This window comes from Cyrtonyx montezumae, unplaced genomic scaffold (assembly GCF_038088225.1).
Source record: "Cyrtonyx montezumae isolate F1298 unplaced genomic scaffold, pur_monq_1.0 scaffold_7, whole genome shotgun sequence".
In the NCBI taxonomy this organism is placed as follows: Eukaryota; Metazoa; Chordata; class Aves; order Galliformes; family Odontophoridae; genus Cyrtonyx; species Cyrtonyx montezumae.
In genome coordinates, this window is record NW_027072078.1 from 15,206,911 (window position 1) to 15,228,735 (window position 21,825).

General features: G+C 40.2%; 1 protein-coding gene across 1 annotated transcript in view; it reads left to right on the plus strand.

Moving 5' to 3' along the window:
* Positions 1–3,302: 3,302 nt before the first annotated feature.
* Positions 3,303–21,825, plus strand: part of ITGA4 (integrin subunit alpha 4) — a 33,282-nt gene continuing 14,759 nt past the window's right edge. The window contains 18 exon segments of the mRNA XM_065750968.1: positions 3,303–3,473; positions 3,476–3,680; positions 3,683–3,736; positions 3,739–4,018; positions 4,098–4,219; positions 9,636–9,742; positions 9,838–9,967; positions 11,204–11,271; positions 11,855–11,984; positions 13,424–13,509; positions 13,848–13,907; positions 13,997–14,134; positions 14,590–14,701; positions 16,378–16,472; positions 16,838–16,928; positions 18,243–18,288; positions 18,662–18,816; positions 20,255–20,409. Coding sequence (XP_065607040.1) covers positions 3,303–3,473; positions 3,476–3,680; positions 3,683–3,736; positions 3,739–4,018; positions 4,098–4,219; positions 9,636–9,742; positions 9,838–9,967; positions 11,204–11,271; positions 11,855–11,984; positions 13,424–13,509; positions 13,848–13,907; positions 13,997–14,134; positions 14,590–14,701; positions 16,378–16,472; positions 16,838–16,928; positions 18,243–18,288; positions 18,662–18,816; positions 20,255–20,409 — 2,205 coding nt within the window.

Genomic DNA, 21,825 nt, shown 5'->3' on the forward strand with positions numbered 1-21,825 from the left:
ATTTGTTCTGGTTTACATCAGGAAATCATGCATACTTCTGTGTATTTATATTTGTCTAAATCTAACTGCTGATGTACATGGCAGAGGTGATATGGCCTGTTCTGGTTGTGCTCACATTCTTTCCTCTCTGCCTCAGGAAACCTCTACAGAAATATCCAATGCTCATAATTGCATTTGGAATACTGAAACTTGAAGTAGCACATATGATCTAAAATAAAAACTTATGATTATCTTGCTGACATTTATGGCATCAGTAAATCAGGTTTACTCTAATATAACTTTTTTAAGCTGGGCACCTCAGGGCACAGGCAGAAGAACATTTGGGCTAACTCCAGCTCAGTCAGTAGAGGGAAAATTGATTTCTATTTCCATTTTAAGGAATCAGATTAGCCTTTCAGATTCTTGCCACTTACTGATGAAGCCCCATGAGCTGGGGAACTGGTTTAAACCACCCTACTGACACACTTGGTACAACTGGCCAGTCACACAGTATACACACTGATCTAGATCTGGGGGTGTAGCTGGGTAATTCTTAACCCAGATCACTTTCCTCATCTGGTTCATGGCTCAGATACATAACAGTGTAACACAGACAGCAGCATGATTCAAGAATGAGCAGCAAAAGATGAGGAGAATCAGATGAAGCATACAAATCTGCTGTAAAATACACTTGCCAAACTGTGGCCTAATATACTTTCTCATGTAACCAGCCATCTCATGCCATCTTTCTTCATTGAAATTGCCTTAGATGGTGAACCAGCAACAAACAGAAGAGCAAATCAGCATGATATTTTTCTCTACTGTTTAATCAGAAAATACTGCAGGAGATATGCTGTTGAGATCGCATACTGGAATGGTTATTTGGGGAATTATTTATTTTCATTATTTCAGGATAATTTTCTCTGTAAATACAGGTACTTAGCTTCCAGTGTTGGTTTCATCTTTTCTGCAAAGTTGTCTGAATCCTTAAAACTCATGTTTTCTCTCTATTACACCATTCTCTCAGGTTTGCTTTGAGATTTTATGCTCCCCTGGCCATGCACACATGATTGGTGCTGAAAACTTGGGGTATTTCTTAGAATATTGGTTACTGCTACTGCAGTAGATCTACCTTCCATGGACTTCAGTGATGGATAATGACTGCATCTACTCTAATACAATCTAAGAAACAATGGACGCATTTCTTCCTGATAAGGAAGATATAACACAGTTCTCATCTGCTTCAAGTAAGCAGCTATTTATGTGCTAGCATCTGAAGCCCATGGCTTTAGGATCTACCTCTTCTTGTCAGTTAGCATCTGTGCATCTGTGCTGCCAGCTCTGTACCTCCTGTAGCAGTCCAGGGACAACTAGACTGAAGGTTCTACAAAGTCACTATAAATTTCAGCTGCATTTATTTTTCCTCAGACTCTCTCAAACATACTAGTCTCAAAAGACTAACTCATCTCTGAATTCTACAAACATCTCATGCACATTTATCCCTTGTCTATATGATACTTGTTGATAAGCTCCAATGCCATCTGTGAGGAAAAGGCCACCTAAAAACGGGGTATGGTGGAAGAGGTGGTAGAGTCTCCTTCTCTGAAGATCTTCAAACAACAACCCACCTGGACACTTTCCTGTGCAACCTACTGTACGGAACCTGCTTCAGCAGGGGGTTGGACTAGATGATCTTCAGAGGTCCCTTCCAACCCCTAAAATTTCTGCCATTCCCCTAGATGGTTAGAAACACAGCTGCAAGGAAATTGCTCAGTTGCATTCACTTGGTTCCTGCATCAATTATGTGCAAAATGATAGACATAAAATCGGTCTTGAGAGAGAGAGCAGAAAGGATAGATATGCCTAGGCCATACAATTGCCAGGGAAAAGGAGGCTGAGAAATTGCTCTCCTCTTCTCTGGCATTCAAGGGATAGAGCTGTTTTATTCATTTTTGTGACTAAGAAATGAACCCAACAATTGTAATGATCTCTCAGAAAAAAAGCCTAGAAGTCCCCAAAAACTGGCTAAGGGGTCAGATAGTGGTGAAATGATGTTATGGTTTCCTACCAATCAAACCACAATTTAGCATTTTGGATTTGAATCATGCTCGTTTTGTTGCTTTCAGAATGACAGTGAAAACTTGCCTGGTAGAAATGCAGATTCACAGCTGCTGTTGATTGTTGTAGCTCCTTTGATGTCAGCAGCTGGAAGGAGGATGAATAGCAGCTGAGGGGCTGTTTAACTCCTTTACATGAAACAGTCACTGCTCCACATCAGTACTTCTCAGGGAAGCCCTGTGATTGTTCTGGAGATCAGTACTTTAAAAAAAGATAGAGCTGACTGACTCAGACCTTGCAGTACATGGATCTCATTCCAGGAGTTACACGTGCTTAGGAGGATGAGATGTATTGTTCCTGAATTGCCTCGGTGTCCCACTCTGGTAATTGCTCAGTATTTAGAAGAAGGGTTACATTTTCTACACCTCCATCAACTGAATGGGACTGAGAGGGTTTATTTTATTTCAAGCAGCTTAAAATGCCCCATTCTGCATTTTCCATTAGAGGATGGTACTCCACCATCTCACGCTTATTTCTAATGTGTAGAATATTCACCAGTTGAAATGAGAATAGATTTGCCTCCCAGCTCCAAGTAGTAAAGTTCTTGTTCCTTTAGCTCAAAATTGCATTGGGCACTGCTCTGTTACGAGACTGCTGCAGCAACAGGAAGCCTTGGTATTCAAGGGACTCTGAGGCAAGGTTTGTTGGCAGAAGTAACAGCCTCAATTTCAACAATTCAGCATGAGCTAAATCGAAACACACATAGCAAAGCTTCTTGCTAAGATCAAGGAAACCTCAATATCTTGCTATCTGATAAGCATCCAATCTCTTGAGCAATACTTGGGTTTGTTGTTTTCTTTTTTTTACTCCTGGGCGGTCCAGCAGACTGGCTGATAACTGTGCAAGCAGCGCACAAAACTAGTTGAAAAGGAATGCAAAAAGTCATTTTAAAATGTGAATAAAGTGATGGGGGTTGTTCTGATTTCATCCCCTTTAGAAGGAAGTCATCAGCTGGAAGCTGTCTCATACAACATGGGTAGGATGGGGCTCAGGACTGTCCTCTGCCTTTCAGACACTAGCTTCAGGACTCAGATATCCCCTGCCATGAAAGGGTGGGCAGGAATGCCCCTTCAGTACATCAGCTGAGGTGCATGAAGGCTAACAGAAAAGATTCTGGGATTAATCTGCTTTTGAAAGGAAAATGCAAATCTGACCACAGTTTCCCTGCAGCTTGGCTGGGGTTTCCCTGCTGGAACTCGGCAGAGATGCGCTCAGAGAATCCATCCGATGGTATCCAACCCTCTTCAGGCACGTCGAGGGCAGCGGGCATTTCGGGAAAGGCCCGGCTCTGCCCCACCTGCTGCAGCTACACCACACCCAGACGGCTCTCCCACGCCGCCCGCCGGGCAGGTGTGAGGGTTGAGGGGTTGCCCTCCACAATGCGAGGTCCGACACACGGAGATCCCCAAGGGGAGCCCCGCCAGGCCGTGCCGCTCCGGCACCCCCGGGTGCGGACGGGGCAGGGAGAAACCTGACCTCGCGCCTGAGACGGCAGCGGGGTTACTGCGGCGCTGGAGGAGGCGGCGCGGCGGAGCCATCCTCTCCTGAGGGCACCCAGCACCGCGCGCACCGCATCCCCGCTCTCGCCCACCGGCAGTGGTCGCTGTGAGGGGCGCGGGCCGCCCCGTCCCGGGGCAGGGCGGGGCGGGGCCGGGCCGCCTCTCTCCCCGAGCGGAGCGGGAAGGAGGGCGCCCGTCTGCCTGCTGCCGTCCGGAGCCATGCGGAGCTGCGGGCGGGCTGTGCCCTGGGCCGCCCTGCTGCCGCCGCCGCCGCCGCTGCTGCTGTTGCTGCTGCTGTGGCAGTGTCTGCCGACGGCGCGGACCTACAACGTGGACACGCGGCACCCGCTGCTCTTCCGCGGGGACAGCGGCACGTTCTTCGGCTATTCAGTTCTCCTGCTCGGCCACGGCGAGGAGCGCTGGTAAGTCCCGGACGGCTCGGAACCGCCGCGGGGTCGCAGCCCCCGTCGCGGCCGCTTCACGCTTCCCCTCTGCCCGCAGGCTCGTGGCGGGTGCCCCGCAGGCCAGCTGGGCCGCCAACAGTTCCGTGCTCAGCCCTGGTGCCATCTTCCGCTGCCGGATCGGGAGCAACCCCCGCGGGCGGTGCGAGCAGCTCCAGCTCGGTGAGTCTGCGGTGGGCTGCGAGGTGGCGGCTGAGAGCTGCGGGACGGGGCTGCTGTGGGGCCGCCTTGCGCTGATGGGAAGAGGGGTGGCTTTCCTCCTTCTGGGGACAGCAGTCCGCGTCAGAACTTGGCTGAGAGGTGCCCGCTCCTGCATCCTGGTCTCGCATCTCTCAGCTCCCGGCTCGGCCGTTCTTGGGGGGAGGAAGGGTTCGGAGCTTTCTCGTGCTTCGCGCAGCAGGAGCGGAGACAGAGCGGCTGTCACCGGTGCAGGGCTCGGAACGCGGGCCTGGGCCGTTTGCAGAGCCGCTCTCACAGTAGCCGCCCCGACCCGCGGCACGGCACAGCCGCCTGGCACGTGTGCTCATCCCGCTTCGTGAACTGAGCTTCGGTGGACTAAAGTTATGCGTGATCGACACAATTATCCCACCTCTTGGCCAAACTCTTCTCCGCTTCCAAGTTCCCATCCTTGGGAGGTGTGACCGCGTACCCGACTTCTGATGCTTGTTTAAATGAGAGTGCTTCTCAACAGGTTGCCACGCGTTATGTCTCAGTTGCTTTGGACTCTGTTCATGTCCTCTTTGCGCGCAGTGCATTTTGTTCTGTCTCTAATGCTGTGCTTAGAAAGTTTCCTGAACTTTCTGTTGTGCCATGCCCACCCGAGCCGTTAGTGCTGCCAACTTGCTGCTCTGCTGGGATAAGAAGCGCGGGAAAGTTTTATAAACGTTTGAAACCAATGCAAGCGATAGTGCGCTGTGCCCCACTGTGCTGTCAGGAAGGGTGCAGGATTCTGAGACAAAAATGTTAAAACAGCAATTTCTCTGTGTCACTCTGAATAATGCTTAGAATAAACGCTTTGACCTAACTTTTACTTCTTCAGTTGGAAAAAATAACTTTTGTAACTAAGTTACAAATAGCTAGTATACAAGTGGTTGCTCACGTAAAGAAAAGCACCTGAAGTTATTCTAGTCCAAATAGTAGGTTGTTTTCTGCTTTGTTTTGTTTTGTTTGCTTTTTCTGTTGTTGTTGGTTGTTTTTTTGTTTGTTTGTTTTGTTTTGTTTTTCCTTCCAATGTTAAAGAAGTAGCTTTCTTCTCCAGTTGCTTGTTTGAGCAGTTTGGGAAAGTAAGAAGAAGTCAACCAGCGGGTGAAATAGGGTATGCAAAAATGGTATTGAGCCTTTACTCCCAGGTTGGAAGCTACACTAGTCTCTCACTGTGTAGGTGAGGAGGAGGTTGCTAATGTTTCAGCTTCTCTGAAAAGTACGATACCTCTGCAACATTTCTCCATTCGCTTCTTTAGCCAGGGTGGAGACAAAAGCTATGTCTAACAAAGGAAATTTATGATTTTTTCCTTGTAGCTTAGGAGATCCAAAATAAAATGATGTAACAGGTGACTGAAAGCATTTACATGGTACCAAAAGCTCAGATTAACGCTGCTTCTGTTCTTGGATTTAAGAAACTACAAGTTACACAGCAATGTTTACTGTTTTGCCCTGTGCTTTTAAAAACAGTGATACCAGAAAAGAGTTTTGCAAAATATTTATTTCCCTTAGTGCTAGATAGTATCTTTGTAATACCAAGGTTTGTCTGCAGTATTACTAAATGCATCATAAAGGAAGAGTTCTGCAGTAAAACAAGAAGTGTGGTCAGTAAAGAAGCCAAACTGTGCTATGGTGCATGGGATGTAAATGAAGTAGGATAGGATCTGAACTTCATTAAATCTCTGCCTTTCTGCTGAGCAGTCACAGAAATACGCAAGGGAATTTGCAGTTGCAAAGCTGAACTTAATTATCTCTTGTCTAGCTCATTGAGGCTGTCAGCATCTTGGGGTCATAATGGTTTTTATCAACACTGTAACTTTCAGTCAGTGACCTAGTTCTTCTGCTTCTTACCAGCAACAAATTTGGGTTCTGAGCTTGTAGAATAGGGTAATTTTTTTTGAAAAATGTGAAGGGATATGTTACATTCCTGGTACTGGTAGATGACAAAACAGACATTTTTATCTTTCTCTTAATTACTTGAATTCACATTTCTTTCAGTAGAAGAGTCTTTGAGATGATGATATTCTCATTATGAAATGTAGAAGAGACAACAGAAGTGTTTTTCTTAATGTCAGAACTCTGTAATAAACAGAAGGACTTAAACATAAAAATGTTAACATGTATTGTTGTTATTATTCACTAAAGTAGCCTTGAAACTTGCTTAACTAATTAACAAAGGATTCATGGGCAATTTAAGAAACCCCTGATCACATAAAACTGCTATTGTGTTTTTCTGTGTCACATGTCCCTGTCTGATTGCACAGTAGAGAAAGAGCTGCTGGGAACAGTCCTTTGTGACAGTCATTGCAGCATCCGAAAACAGCTCATCCAGAGAATTGTAACATTACTTAGGGTTTTGCAGGGATGTGGGCTGGTGTGAAAACCAAGAGGAGCTATGAAATCTGCTAGAAAATCTTTTGTCTTCACAGCCCCTCACCGCTACTTCTAAGTTGCTCTGATTGCTGAACAGAGGAGTAAAATTGTGAGTCTTTTTTTCTAGCTCTAGTACTTGTGTCATCAGTGTCAGACAGTCTAGACCACTAGTTTATTCATAATTGGAGTATTGCTAGGTGATGACTTATGTTAGATGAAGTTGCAGCTTGAAACCATAGGCACTAATACAGTATAGAATGGTGAAGTATATTAACCAGAGCACTGTCAGTCTGCTAGCACATTTTTTGAATTTCAAGACCTTATCCGAGTTAGTTTGAGACAGTAATAGTTGACTGTAGAGGGACTCGCTCTTCAGATCTTTTGAATTCTTACATCTTGGACTTGCAGAATGCCTTCAATGAAATCTCTCTCAGATTTGAAACTGACAGCTTTTTATTGGCTAAGAAAGCAGGAGACTTCATAGAAATCGCTATCCAGTCTAAAAATAAAAGTTTCAACTGCAATACATACTGTGAAGTCAGTGCATGTTTTTTTTTTTTTAATCAGATCAAAAAGCTCTGCCCACAGTGTCTTCCACCCTTCCTTTAAGACCCAGCTGCAATTAAGAGAAATTGCCCTCTAGCTCCCCCAGCTGAACCATTACAGTGGAAAAGCGAGCAACTAATAGCTTTCCCCAAAAGGCAGACGGGTGTTCAACTCTGACCTCAGTGATATTCCTTTCGGTAGCTTGGCTTTTTGATCTCACTTGCATTGATTGTCCCCTACCAGTGGTCTACTTGAAAATGTATTCCAAGGAAGGCAGGACTGTATATGCCTAGGTCTGTTACATAATCACAGAAACAGCTGTCAATGAACATCTTCCAGGTGGAAGTGCTTTGAGGAGCATTAGAGGGATAAGACCTATCCAATCTCTGAAAAGAGAGAAGATTGCCTTGGGCAAATGAAAGGAGTCTGAGGCCCTGACATATAGGAGGTTAGCATCAGGAGGCTCATCCTTGCGGTAGACTCTTGTTTTAATCAGTATTAGAGGAGTTCTGGAAGGATAGAAAGGGTTGGGAGAGGCTGTTGGGCGTGGAGAGCACTAGAGCAAGTTATACAAAACTGGTTTCTCAGATGACATTGCAAACATCTGTATTAGAGTCCTTGAGGCCAGAACTAGAAATGGCTTTTTGAGTTCTGACCTTGTTTATGTGCAATTATGCTGTTTCTGTGGATGTGTGCAGCAGGGATTATAGCAGAAGTGTATCTTCCAGCTGTGTAATGTACACAGGCGAGGCGATTACTTATCTCTCAGTGACTTTATGACAACGCGTGCCCCTTTTCCCTGAGGCAGTCAAGCTGCCCTGTCTTCCTGAGCTTACGCAGTGCATCTCTGTTGCTTGTGCAGAATGTAGCTTTATCATTAGAGAAAGACTTTATAAAGTCCTGTGCTGAGTAGGGGCTCATCATTGTGTCTAGGCTGTCAAATTTACCCTCCTCTTGTCCACAAAGGCCTATCATTTTCAAGGTGTTTGAATGTTTGCTAGTCAGAGAAAGAGAGGAGACATAAGGCAGCAGTCAGCAGAGGGTCAAAGGAAATCTGAATCGAGAACTCATGGTGGAGCCCAGGAAAAAAGGAAATGCAACCCAATGAGCAGCAGCGAATGATGGAGCTTTTTCTTCTTACAGACCTCTGACATATGTACAAGAGTGAGGTACTGATCAGAGCTTTCTCCTGTTTTGGATGTTACTGTTATCTGGTCTTGCTTGACTTACTGATGTAGATATCTGACATCCTAGGTACCCAATCATTTAAAACAGTGGTAGATAGCAGTATATAACGAAGTCCACAGTCATTCATGCATCTTCTGGCTACTGAATGAACTAGATGCACCCCTTTCTGTTTCCATACTTAATGCTCTACAGGAGCATTTCAACAAATTCAATGGGTTAGGACTGTGTGTCCACTCAAATGCAGTGAACAGGGGTAGACCTCAGCCCTGGTGCCCACACAGGAGTGAGGGATGGGATGTCTTCAGTACTGGTGCACACTCCTAGGTAACACAGTGCTTGGGCTTCAGCAGTCATGGCTCATCTTTACAGCACTGCATCTGGGGAATGGCTTTCTGAGCTGCTTTCTGTCCATCTTTCCATTCACCAGGAGCCCCAGGTCTTTTTCAGCAGGGCTACACTCAATCCTTTCATCCCTTTGTCCTTGGGGGAGTTTGAAGAAATTTCACTGCATTCTCTAAGGTTTTTAAAAATTAACTCTCCTTAACAAAGTCCCCAAAACGTACTGCTAAATAAATGCAACAAGGCAAGAAGTATGCAGTACATGTGGACACAGGGTATTCGCATCCTCCATGGAACTACATTTGTATAGCTTCTACATGAGAGCTGTTTGCAGTGGAAATAATTTTAAGATCTGCTACCAACTGATACAAAGATAAGAAAGATGCTGAAGAAATCCTTGCAATGAAGTTTCAGGCTCCCGAAGACTACATTCCTGGATAGAGAATCCAGAATTACTCTATAAACTCACTCATAGATGTTTAAATTCAAAATGTGGGGAAGGGAAAAAAAGGAAGACTTCTATGCTAGATTTCCTTGATTTCTCATGCTGGCTTCACTTTCATTTTTTGAGTATCAATTAAATCTTTTGGCTCAGGTAGGTTAGTAAAATGAACTTACTACTTAAGGATTGTTTCATGGTGATATTATGTAAGCCATAGAAGAGATGTTACTTCAAAAAATTAAAATCTTCATCAGACTGAGTATAACATCACTTTCTACCAAAGTTTCTGTAGTTATGGAGAAATCAGTTGTCACTGTCAAGCTCTTGGCTGTGTACACTCCTGCTTTGGTTTGTGAATATGAAACATGTATGTGGCATTTGCAAGATGGAGACAACTGTCAGCTACTGAAGTTGCCCCATAGGGTTCTGTTTGACACCATGTGGCCCTTCAGCTTGTCCTCCTGCTCAACACTGGTTTTTGTGTCCTAGGCAATCCTAGTGGGGAGCGCTGTGGGAAGACTTGTTTGGAAGAACGAGATCATCAGTGGCTGGGTGTCAGCTTATCAAGGCAGCCCAGAGAAAACGGATCTTTTGTCGTATGTATTCGCTGTTGCGGCTGCAAGTCTGTCAAAGTGCCTTTACAATTCCTGTGGTTCTGCATCAAATGCTATGTGTTTTTTTTTATCCATAGGCTTGTGGACATAGGTGGAAAAATATCTTCTACATAAAAAATGAACACAAACTCCCATATGGGATTTGTTTTGCTGTCTCTTCTGATTTTCGAACTGAGCTGAGTAGAAGAATATGCCCATGCTACGTAGGTAAGCAGAATGCCTAGGTCCTTTCTAGGGAAGGTTAAGATGTAAAATTCAGAGGCACAAAGCTATGAAAAGCCTGTGCTGCTCTGGGCAGGATTTCTTCAGCCGAAGGCTTGAAGGCAGAGTGCTGATGTTATGTATCCAACCTATAATGCGACTTCACAATCAGGATGTTTGTCACCTCTAAGAAAAACTGCATTCAAAATACAAAACAAATGCTGCTTGGGCTGGATAGCTTCACCCCAAAAATAGGCCAGTGGAGGACCTCCTTAGTTCAAATGCTCTGTCAGTTGCTTGTTCTGCTCAGCAGTACTGTCCAGGGAATCAGCAGTAGCACCTGATTGATGTCATCTTTTCCTTAGCCTCTGGTTTCCCAGCATGACCGCTGTCTGGCTGCTGTGCATCTCTGTTCCTAAGCTGCCTCCAGCCAAGGCCACTGTTCAGGATGTTGAGTAGTCCTTCTTCAGTGGACTGCAGGGACAGAATAAGAATGGAGACTTGAAACTTGCAAAGACCATCCTGCCTTCCTTTTCATCCAGGAGGGCAGTCTTGTGACCCTGTCCCTTGCCAGTGTGAGATAGAGCTTATAATCTGCCCCCTTTCCGCTCAACGGTGTAGTGCCCTCAGAGATCCCACTGAGCCTTGGGGAAGTCATACTTTTCTGTGCCTTTTAGGTGAACAAATCTAGGGATGGGATGAAGGGATCCTGATAGGGAGGCAGTTAGCAAGGAGAAGCAGGAAAACAGGGCTGAGAGATTTGGGTGTGAAATTACCACTAAGGGTAATAGGTACCATTGTTTCTAAGATATCTGTAATAAGTCCTTCAAAGCCTTCATGGAGCATTGGGGCAACTTCTATCAAGACACATAAGCCTGTCAATCAGATTGCCTGGATTATACACAGAGTAGAAAATAAGAGTTTTGTCCATTAGTGTTGCTCAGATCATACTATTTCACTGTCATGGAATAATTTAAAGAGAAAGCTAGAGCCTTTAAAGTCACAAGATTTCAAGGGCAGTTGTGATCAAGAGATACTTAGTGCTTTGAGTTTGTTACATCGTTGTGTGGATGCTAAAGATTATACCAAAGAATCCACTATTTTTAGTTTTATTATGACTGAAGACTGATGATTCATTGTATTGTTTTGTTTTATGCTAGTCTCAGATTCTCTTGAAGACCTGGTAATGAATTCTGAAACTGCATACTTCTCATCCTTTTTAATGTTTCTTTCTATATGCAGACCATGTGCGAAAGTTTGGAGAAAATCATGGGTCATGCCAGGCTGGAATGTCCAGTTTTTACATTGGGGTTTGTACTGAAGATTCTAAACATCTCATATATATGTGTGTGTATATGATATTATATAATATAATATAAATTCATAACATAATTAATGTATGTAACACTTGGCAAGATGACTTTTAAACTAACCAAGAATACTTTTACTTTCAAAATCACCTTTGATCTGGAATTAAAATTAAAAATTACTGTTCATGGAAAAAGAGTATGAGTGTTGTTCTCTCGATATTAATCTGTTTTGTGTAACATTAATGCTCGTAAGCTTAATCTTCTTGCTTTGCATAGTAATATTCTGTATTATACAATCAACACTTTAAGACTCTGATTTTACTTTAAAAAAAAAAAAAAAGGTCTGTACAGTTTTATGCTCATAGTAAAATGTCCCCAGATCCACGTTTGTAATAACCATATTTTGAGAAAAGCTGAAAAATATTGTCTGTGATCTGGTGGTAAACTCTTATTGTTGAGCCATACTCCTCTCCAGTGGCATTTCTCTGAGTTGAAAGAAGATCTGAAAGTGTTTGACCTACTTTGCTAATTTTTGTCAATGTTTAAACCTGAATAACATAGCTGTGTTTTATTTTTCTTTTAGGACTTAATTATAATGGGAGCCCCTGGATCGTTTTATTGGACTGGTTCTGTTTTTGTATACAATACAACTGCAAATACAATCCATACTTATACAGATTCAAATAACCAAGTGAAATTTGGCAGTTATCTAGGTATTTCAAATATTTAATACTTTATAAACATATTATTCAAAGGCTTAGCTAAATAGTTCTGATCTTGAAGTCAGTGCACTGTGTTTCTCAGTATTTGCTTTGTTAATCCCAGGAGTGACAGTTCTAAAGGTGTGTTCTAACTTTGTTAAATATTATTTAATTGTAAGATTTTATTTTTGTGCAAGTTTTTTAATCTTTGAAGTCAATATAATACCTATGAATCAGAAAATGAATCAGTTATGTGATTTTTTCCTCTCTTCACACATTGTAATGCCACAGTAGAAATATGGGCATTCTGATTGTTAGTTTCTTTTGATAATTTTTTTTGTTCTGAAGTTTGTTACAATTATCCAAGTTTACACTTCAGTAAAATCAAAATAACTTATTATATATATATAAATATATATAAAGTTTAGAGAAGGCAAATTAAGGTTTGTCTTATAAAACAATGTTTTGGTTCAATAAGCATGAGCTAGATGTTGACCTTTAAATGATAAATTGTCTTTTTCATGTCTCTCACCTTAAGAAAAGAACGAAAAGAAACACTGGTTTTAAGAGCATGAATTCCCACAGCTGTCTTCACAGATGAAAGATTTAAAGCCCATTCTTATCTGATCCAAGATGATTTTTCCATTTTCTCTGAAAGCTGTGAAAATCAACAGAAATTCAGTAAATGAAAGAGTAGTAAAATATGTCAACTGTCTTGCCTGTTTCAAATTAGCCGTAATGCATTTTGGAAGGAATAACAGTGACTGGTGTAGCTACAGCTTGTGGCATCGCAATTCTGTGGCTGGATGTCTGCACCAAAATGTGGTCCTGTTTGACAAGAGCTGTCTCCACACAGACGAATACTTGGTTATGTGGATTCAATTACAAAAGCTGATGCAGTGTTTTCTTATTATTTAATCAAGCTTTTGATCTGATTTATTGCTATATGGATATACACAATAACCTCTGTGTGTGTGTATAAAAACACGCATACACACACATATAGATGTGCACAGGCATAAGTGCCCCCGTATTTCATTTGTCTGCAGTCCAGTTAGAATAATAGTTAGAGTGACAATCAAATCAAGTGCCTCCATGTTGCACTGTGTGCACATGTGATAGTTTGTGCTGTGTTATGGAATCACTGAGCAGCTGTAGAATACACATCAACAGGATATGTTAGCCATTTATTTTACAGGCTTTTAAAGTGTGGCAGATAATTGAAATTCTGGGAAGAAATGTGTTTCTGACACTCATTTCTACTTGTGAATCTTACTGTTCATATTGACCTTTTGCTTACCTTATACAATTTTTCTCTCTGTTTTTACTGTTAACTTGCATGAGGTCTGAATGTCAGACTTAACAGTAATTTGTAGTGTTGACAGCTTTTATACATCATGCTCCCATATTTTAGTTTGTATAGTATTTAACAGCGCATTGCTGTTTTGCAGGGTACTCTGTTGGAGCTGGACATTTTCTGACATCATCTAGCACAGAAGTAGTAGGAGGGGCTCCCCAGCAGGAGCAGACTGGTAAAGTAAGAGATTGCTTATATTGTTGATTTGATCAACACCACTATTCCTCCACTTATTTTCCAGATTAGCTTAACAGAATAAAGACAAGTGTCAGGTAATGTGACTTCTCCTAGGGAGAAAAGTCAAAGAGGGAAGGAGGAAAGATAGTCAAGGTAATACTGCTGTGAACTGCAGTAATAGTGCTGGGTTAAAGATACCAATAGGAAATAGCAAGAAGCAGTGCCTTGTGATGCTTTGTGTTGCCTAGATGATTCTCTAGCACATTCTGCAAAGATAACACAAAGATAGTATTTCATATTTCTATTTACTGAGCTTCACTTTTGTTTTCTTCTCATTTTAGGCATATATTTTTAGCATTGACAAGCAAATAAATATTCTGTTTGAACTAAGAGGTAAAAAAGTAAGTCTTTCATACTACTTTTCTGCACCTTAGAACTTCTACCCTGTCTTCCCCAAAGTGTAAAGTAACAGGATTTCTTGTTCACACAGCTTGGTTCTTACTTTGGGGCTGCAGTCTGTGCTGTGGACCTGAATTCAGATGGCCTCTCAGACTTGCTAGTTGGTGCTCCAATGGAAAGTACCATCAGAGAAGAAGGAAGAGTTTATGTCTATATCAATTCGGGTTCTGTAAGTATTTTTTCTTAAAAATAGTACCATAGTTTTCTCATATAACAAGCTAAAAGAAGAGATTTCTTCTCCTGTATCATACAGGATATAGAAAAGCAACTTTAGAAGCATGGTGATGATCTCAGCAGGGTGCTGTAACATACCCACAGAGGCTAGCTATGTAGACTTTAATGCACGCTATTTTCTCAGAGCAGTGAGCCCCTGCATGCTGATATAAGCCTGCTGCTGTTTACAGGTGTTTGCTATGGGAACTTTCTGTTCTCACTTTTAAATAACAGCTTTCTTATTTCTTCTCATTCTCATGATAAATACTGTTAGATATCTTTGATAATGCTGCTTCTGCAGCAAGGAGTTGGGTAGGATTTCATACTGACATTCCAATCAGTTTTAGTATTTTGAGCAGTCTCCCCTGGAAGAACCTCTGTTAATGTGCTACTGATACCATTTTCCTTCAGGAGGCAAAGATGGTAGAACTGAACATAGAGCTCAGTGGGAGTGACTCATATGCAGCCAGATTTGGGGAGTCCATAGCCAATCTAGGAGACATTGATAATGATGGTTTTGAAGGTAGGTATGAAAATCTTAAAAACAAGCAAACAAAAACTTCGGTTTCAATTCTCACTGAACAGTAGTCTGTCATAATAACTGGACTGTTATGAAAGGTTGAGATCTTGTCCCTTTGTCTCCAGTTCTTATTCCTCTCTTGTAACCTGCAAGACTTGAAATGGTAATTCCCTTCTTACCTGGCATCCTGTTCCCTAAAGCAGTCCTTCTCCTTTAGCTATTGTTCCTATAATTCTTGCTAGATTCCATTTCTCCTGTTCTGCATTATCTTCACAAATTTACACAGAACATTCAAGTTTTGCCCCAGAATATTTGCAAACTGCAAAGGAAAACAATAGTCAAGCATAGAGCTGGGGAACAGAAGTAAAATCAATTTAATAGCAGTATTATAAAGCAGATATATGGCATCTAACATAATGTAAAATGGGTGTCATAAAACTGCAGGGGGACTTGAAGCAAGTGGATTAGCTTTTGAAGAAAGCTAAACATTGAGAAGAGTAAGTGGAGACAATATTGAGAGTGACAATAGGAAAATAAATTTCTTGTAAGAAAAACAGCTGGAAGCAAAATATAAAGAGGAATTGGGTGCTAGAAACCATTTGTCAATAGTAAGTAACAGAAAAGCACAGCAGAGCCAACTTCAGTGATGTAAGCTTTTTGTATCAGCCCTGTGAAGATAATGGCATGCATGTTGGTGTAGAATCTGACCCCCCCACCCCCGCAAGAACATATGTTTAGCTTTAATTAGACAGCACAACTTGGCTGTCCTATTTTCATCTCACCAGTGGAGAGATGTATTTCGTGTATTTTCGTCAGCCAAGTATGGATTCAGTCAATGTGGATTCAATCCAGAGAGCTGTTCAGCTAAACTCAGTCATCAGATTTTTGCTTTTCTTGTGATTTTGGTTTTGTGGTCCATACATTATTTCTGATTTGCATATAGTTCTTTGTGAATGAAATTTCACCATTATTGGTTTGTCTGGGTGAATTTTAAGATGCTGAAATTAATTCCTCCCCTGTTCTTTGGTGAATGTCCTCTGGCTAGTTAAACCCTGGAGCTTCTTGTTGATGTTTTGGTAGGGGTTGTTAAGGGTTGGTTGGTTTGTTTGTATATTTTTATGTGGACACAGTGCACAAGGATTGAATCAAGTATTCATAAAATATACTCCTTTGTACAGACAACAGACTACCTTCATTTCCATAGGAAATGCCCATTCATTCGTCTTATCACCTGTTAAAAACATTTCACAGGAAAGTACATTGTTGGTTTTATTTAATGTAATAAGACTACTACTTGTGCTTCAGTCTTTTAGTACATTTGGGAATAGCAGAGTGCAGGAAAATCGTAATACTTTCAAGAACACATGCAATTGTTTTTCAAGACCACATTTTAGCTACTCTACATGATAACCTCTTAAGGGTCAAATTCAGAATTGGTAGGAACAGACTTTGTATTGTACAGAATTAGTGGTGTTAATACTTTATTTTCCAGAAAGATAGTACTTAGGTAGATTCACGTTACTGAGCTTGTCTATATTGTTTCTAATTCCTTTCATCTTTAGCATTTGCTTTTTAATTCATTTAAATAAGTGTGTTCTGATATGGTGTGCATTGTGATTTGGATTTCTTTAACTGTGTTTCTTAGTCAACTGCTTATTGTTAAAATGTTTTTTCCACAGATGTAGCAATTGGGGCTCCACAAGAAGATGATCTAAAAGGAGCTATTTATATATATAATGGCAGGGAAGATGGAATAACTCCATCATTTTCACAGGTATGCTTTTTCAGAGAAAAATCAATCAATTCTGGAAAGAAAAAAAAACAACCAAGTTTTAGATTCAAGAGGATTTTCTTAATTTAACAGTCTGTGCTTTATAAGACTCCAGAAGTTTTTATACAGACTGTGATTTCTAGTAATAATGTAAACTTCACAAAAAAATAAACATGTTTTAGGGGCCTCAGATTTGTGGGATATAGCATTTACAGAAGTGGAAGTATATTACTCTCAGAGGTATGCTTCCACAGGTAGATGTGTGACTGCCTTCAGCAGTAGGGCAGTTGTGCTACCTACTTTCATTGGATACTGTAGCTCAAAAAGTTACTTTCCAAGGGTAATTTTCTCTTCTTTTTCCTCCTTAGAGAATACAAGGACAGCAAGTCAGTAATTCTTTAAGCATGTTTGGACAGTCCATAGCAAGTGGTATTGATGCAGATAACAATGGTTATCAAGGTAAATTAAACAATTGTCATCATTTTTCATTTCTAAAACAGTACAAATCCATAAGTAACAACTTCCCTTCTACTTGTTACTCTTAACAGAAGAAAATCTGTTATTAAGATGATACATCACATCTTGCATTTTTGAATAAGTAAAGCTGAAGACAAGCTGTTTTTGTTTTGTGTTTTTTGTTACTTTTTTATGGTCATCTGTTATTGAAGATGTAAAAGAAAGATGTAATAGCAAGATCACAGTACCCAAGAGGAAAAGAAACACAATTTTTTACTTTTTACTGTGATAATTTCATTTGCTAATGTTGCAGTGAGCTAGTTTGGGTACTAAAAGCACATTTGTTGGCCAGTCTAAAGTGCTAACCTGAAAATCTCTTTGGTCTTCATGTAGTCTGGACGTTGCTAGGAGTCAGTGAGCTCAGCAACCCTCAGACTGAGTGAATAGTTACATTAACCTGACTCAGGTCCCATGACTTTGGGTTAAGACTGTTGTGGACACAGAAGTGCTAATTTTGTGTAAAAACTCCTTGCTTTATGCATGTTGTTACAATACTCTTCCAATGTACAGATAGATAGACATTATGTCAAATCATAATTATGTTAAAGCATAAAGTTAACATGAACTGCATTTTGTAGGCTCTGCTTAAGTAAACAGGGACATCATCCAGCTTGAATTTGTAATGCTGGGTTAAGAGGTGGTGCACATGTCATCAGCTCTCAGCTTACCTGCTTGTTATTGATTAGGAAGTCACATCCTCAGACCCCAGTATTATTTAGGTTCATCTAACATTTACTTTTTCTATCTCCTTTGAGAGGGATATATATATAAACATATATGTGCTGTGTAAGTTTTTCTTTATTACATTAGTAGTTCTCTACTGAATTGGAATAAATATATATTTTCTATCTCTACCAATCTCTAATTTTAGACATAGTACATATGTAGTAATATAATAAAATTGTTTTATTTATACATGTGTGTGTGCTTAGCATAGCAAAATCAAATATTTGGGTTTAAAAGAAGGCATATAACTCCTGTTAGCTGAATTGTATTTCTATGTCAGATGCTTAAACTTGGGATAGAAATCAGATCATCCTGTTACAAATATCTGCAAGTCCAGCAAATGGCAAGGGGACAGGTATCTGAGCAGTCATCTTCTGTACAGAGAAGCAAGCCATATGTATGCCTTCTAACAAATAAATGGCAAGTCATTTTTAAATGTTGCCAAAATATGAATATCCTATAGAATATTTGTACCTGAGAAGTAATTCCTGTTGATGGTTTAAGCTTATTGATCTATTTTTTTTCATACAGACCTAGCAGTTGGAGCATTTCTGTCTGATTCTGCTGTGGTGTTGAGGTGAGGTTACTACATTTCCATGCTTTTAAAGACTGTACAGTAGAGCTGTACTTTGCAAAATGCAATTTAAAAAGAAAAATTACTAGCAGACTGTAACCTCATAATGTTCTTCTTGGTGTCTTCAACATTGGTCATTTGTGGCTTCAGACTGTTATAAACCTGAAACATTTCACTAAATCCTTTAATGAGAGGAATAACTCCTAAGAAATTTCTTAAGGCGACAAAGAATTTGCATGCAATTACTTAGATTTTTTAACATGGACTTAATATTAAAATAGAAAAATATGCTGTTAGAGATTCTGCTGGATTCTGTAGAGACTGTGTAAGTTACTTCTGAAGCATTTAGTGAATGCTGGCTTTTCTATATTCTTAGAACAAAACCAGTGATAATTGTTGAAGCTTCTTTAAAGCACCTTGAGTCAGTAAATCGAACTAATTTAAACTGCATGGAAAATGACCAGCCTGCCACCTGTATGAATCTGGAGATATGTTTTACCTACACAGGACGAGAGGTACCTGGTTATGTTGGTAAGCTATTTCCTATTTATGGATTCATTTGAAATATGCACAATTGCAAAATAATGCTATTGGTATTCAATGAGTAATGGTGTTCACTGATCTGAGTTCACGATGAAATGAAAAATTGTACAGACTGGATACCTTTTTAGGCTCCTACAGTGTCCAGCCTTATTTTTTTTTTAATTTTTGAATAATGGCACATCCACACTAGGACAATTTGAGCTACGTGTCATGCAACAGGTAGTGATGTCAAAAGGTGAGTAGGCATCGTGGTGAGGATGAAGGTGGAACTCTTAGTCCTCTATTGCATCTACTGTGTAGCTTAAGAATTTAGTGATAACTGTTAACTAATTGTTAACTACCTCACTAGTTTGTGGCAACACTAAACCTTTCCTCTGGGGTTGCATGTAACCATTTCACAATATTTTCACAGAGATTTTGCAGCAGTACTGAAAATGATATCATAGATACACTGTTTCCAGTACTTGAACTAGCTTATATACAAGTAGCGTGATTAAATTCACACTTGTAGCTTTGAACTGCACTGTAGTGATGTTGTCGCAGGTGGTCCCTTTTGTAGCATTGTAATAAATAGATACATCATTTTAATGCTTTGGAATGAAATGGTATGCCACAAAGATTTACAAAAAATAGAGTATTCTGTGAATACCTTATTTTTTCTTATTTCCCCCAAAGACTGTATTCTATTTTGCACAGGGCCCAGCAGGAGTGCCTGTCAAGTTTATGTGTATTTACTACATGCAAATATATGTCTGGGCTTTTGCTTCGCAAATAGAATGATGGATTAATCTCTTAATGTAGAATCGAATAGATTATTCAGCATGATCAGTCCTCTCAGATGAAGACCAAATCATATGAGACTGTTCTAGGATGCAGTCATAGAATAACTCGTGTTGGAAGGAACCTTAATGATAAACCTAGTTCCTACCCTATGCCATGGGCAGGGCTGCCACCCACCAGCTCAGGCTGCCAAGGACCCCATCCAACGTGGCCCTGAGCCCCTCCAGGGATGGGGCATCCATAGCTCTCTGAGAGCTGTGCCAGTGCATCACCACCCTCTGTGTAAGGAATTTTCCCCTAACATCTAACCTGAATACCCCTTCTTTTGATTTAGAGCCTTGTCCTATCACTATCAGACCACATGAAATGTTGGTCTCCCTCATGGTATATGAAGTCAAATTACTTAAATCTTCTATATGAGAATCCATGTTATCCTTTAGAAAAACATTCCATAGAATGTGTACTGGTAAACTGCATTTTAACTTAAGACTTACCAATTTATAATGTTTAACTGGAGCATTTTAAGATAGATATTACAAAACATATTTAAGGGAGTGAGTAAAAAATGACTTGTCTTGTAAATTCATGAAAATCATTATACTTAAAGTTTTTATAACTTTTATGTTCTTTTTTTTTTATTTTGCAGAAATGTTTTATAATCTGAGTGTTGATGTGAAGAGAAAAGTGGATACACAAGCAAGATTTTATTTTTCTGCCAATGGAACGTCTGACACAACCTTTGGAAGTATAAAGATTAACAGAAAAAAAATTGCCTGCAAAAGTCATCCAGCATTTATGAGGGTAATGTAGTTTTCAGTATGTATTGCTCTGTAAATTCATTGTTTGCTTGCTGCAAAATAACTTCTTTTGTTTACAGTAGCATCACGTAATTTCCAAAGTAAATTATTTGTGTTTATAACTTCCCCAATTGATACCTTTCAGTTCTGTTGCTTATTCAGCTTTCAACAGGCAAGGCAGTGGGCCTGCCATCACATCTGTCAGAGAAAATGTGTTTAATAATAATGATCACATTGACAAAGTAGGACATGAGCATTTTACGATTTTTTTTTCACCCTTCTACGGATGATGGGTTTGTAGCAACTAAGTGGATATGGTGGTGTTACATACATTTTCCATGGAAGTAGGAAGAGTACTCATGGGAATTTCATGAATGACTTCAGAACTGAATGATGTGAAAAATGTGCTTTGTGCCTACAAACTGATCTCCCTACTTCTCTGCTCACAGAAGTGTAGCCTTTATAAATGTATGTCCTTCAGAATCTCAGTGTGTATCCTGGATTGGATTAGTGTCATGAATGTGGTTTCCTTTCTCTGTCTATGAGGTTGTAGAGACAGCTTTGTTGTGGAATGAACCTAGTGGTAGAATTGCTTTAGGAAAAGCCACAGAGACAGCAGTGCTGTCAACATAGTGTAGTAGCGGACATTCGGCAGGAGGTTCTGACTTAGAAATGAGTTAATACAAATATAGTCAGTAAGATTCTAACACTAAATGTCCCTTAAAGGAAATGAAATGCAGTATTCATGTTTGTCACATCCGTCTGAGCAATAAATGAAGGACCCATCTTAAAAGTGAGAGATGCAGTCCAGACAAAGACAACATTTTTAAGGCCATTCACAGAACAAGAAAAAAAATACAGTGATTCAGTCTATCAAACATCTTCAAACTTGCCCTCTCCAGCAAAAAATTGTAGAGTAATCAAGAAGCATTTGAAGTCCTAACATACAATCAAACAATAAAATCTACTGGACAACGAGGAATCACATTTTACTAAACTCAGGAAAAATAAAAAAAAGATTTGTCTCCTGTAAGGCATTATCTTAGGAGGAAAATAATTCTTTATAGAAATATTAAGAACAGTGAATATTTAGATGTAAGGAGAAAAAGGGAAATAAAATAATGCCTTAGCTTGCCTGACCTTTTCTTTAAAATCCTCAAGGTATTGATTCCGTGACCTTTTAGAACAAATATCTGTTAGGATGAGTGGTGCAGTTGATCCTGCACAGAGGCTGGGAAATTGACATAATCTTCTATGGCTAGAAAAACCCTACATATGTATTTTTCACTCTCTTTCTTTTACTTCTGTTTTGTTTATGACATAATTAAAAGCCAATTCTTCACGATAAAGCTTCGGGTAGAATGGAAAGCTTGTGTTACCCCCTGGAAGATTGCGTAAATGTATCTCAACTAGTAGTTAA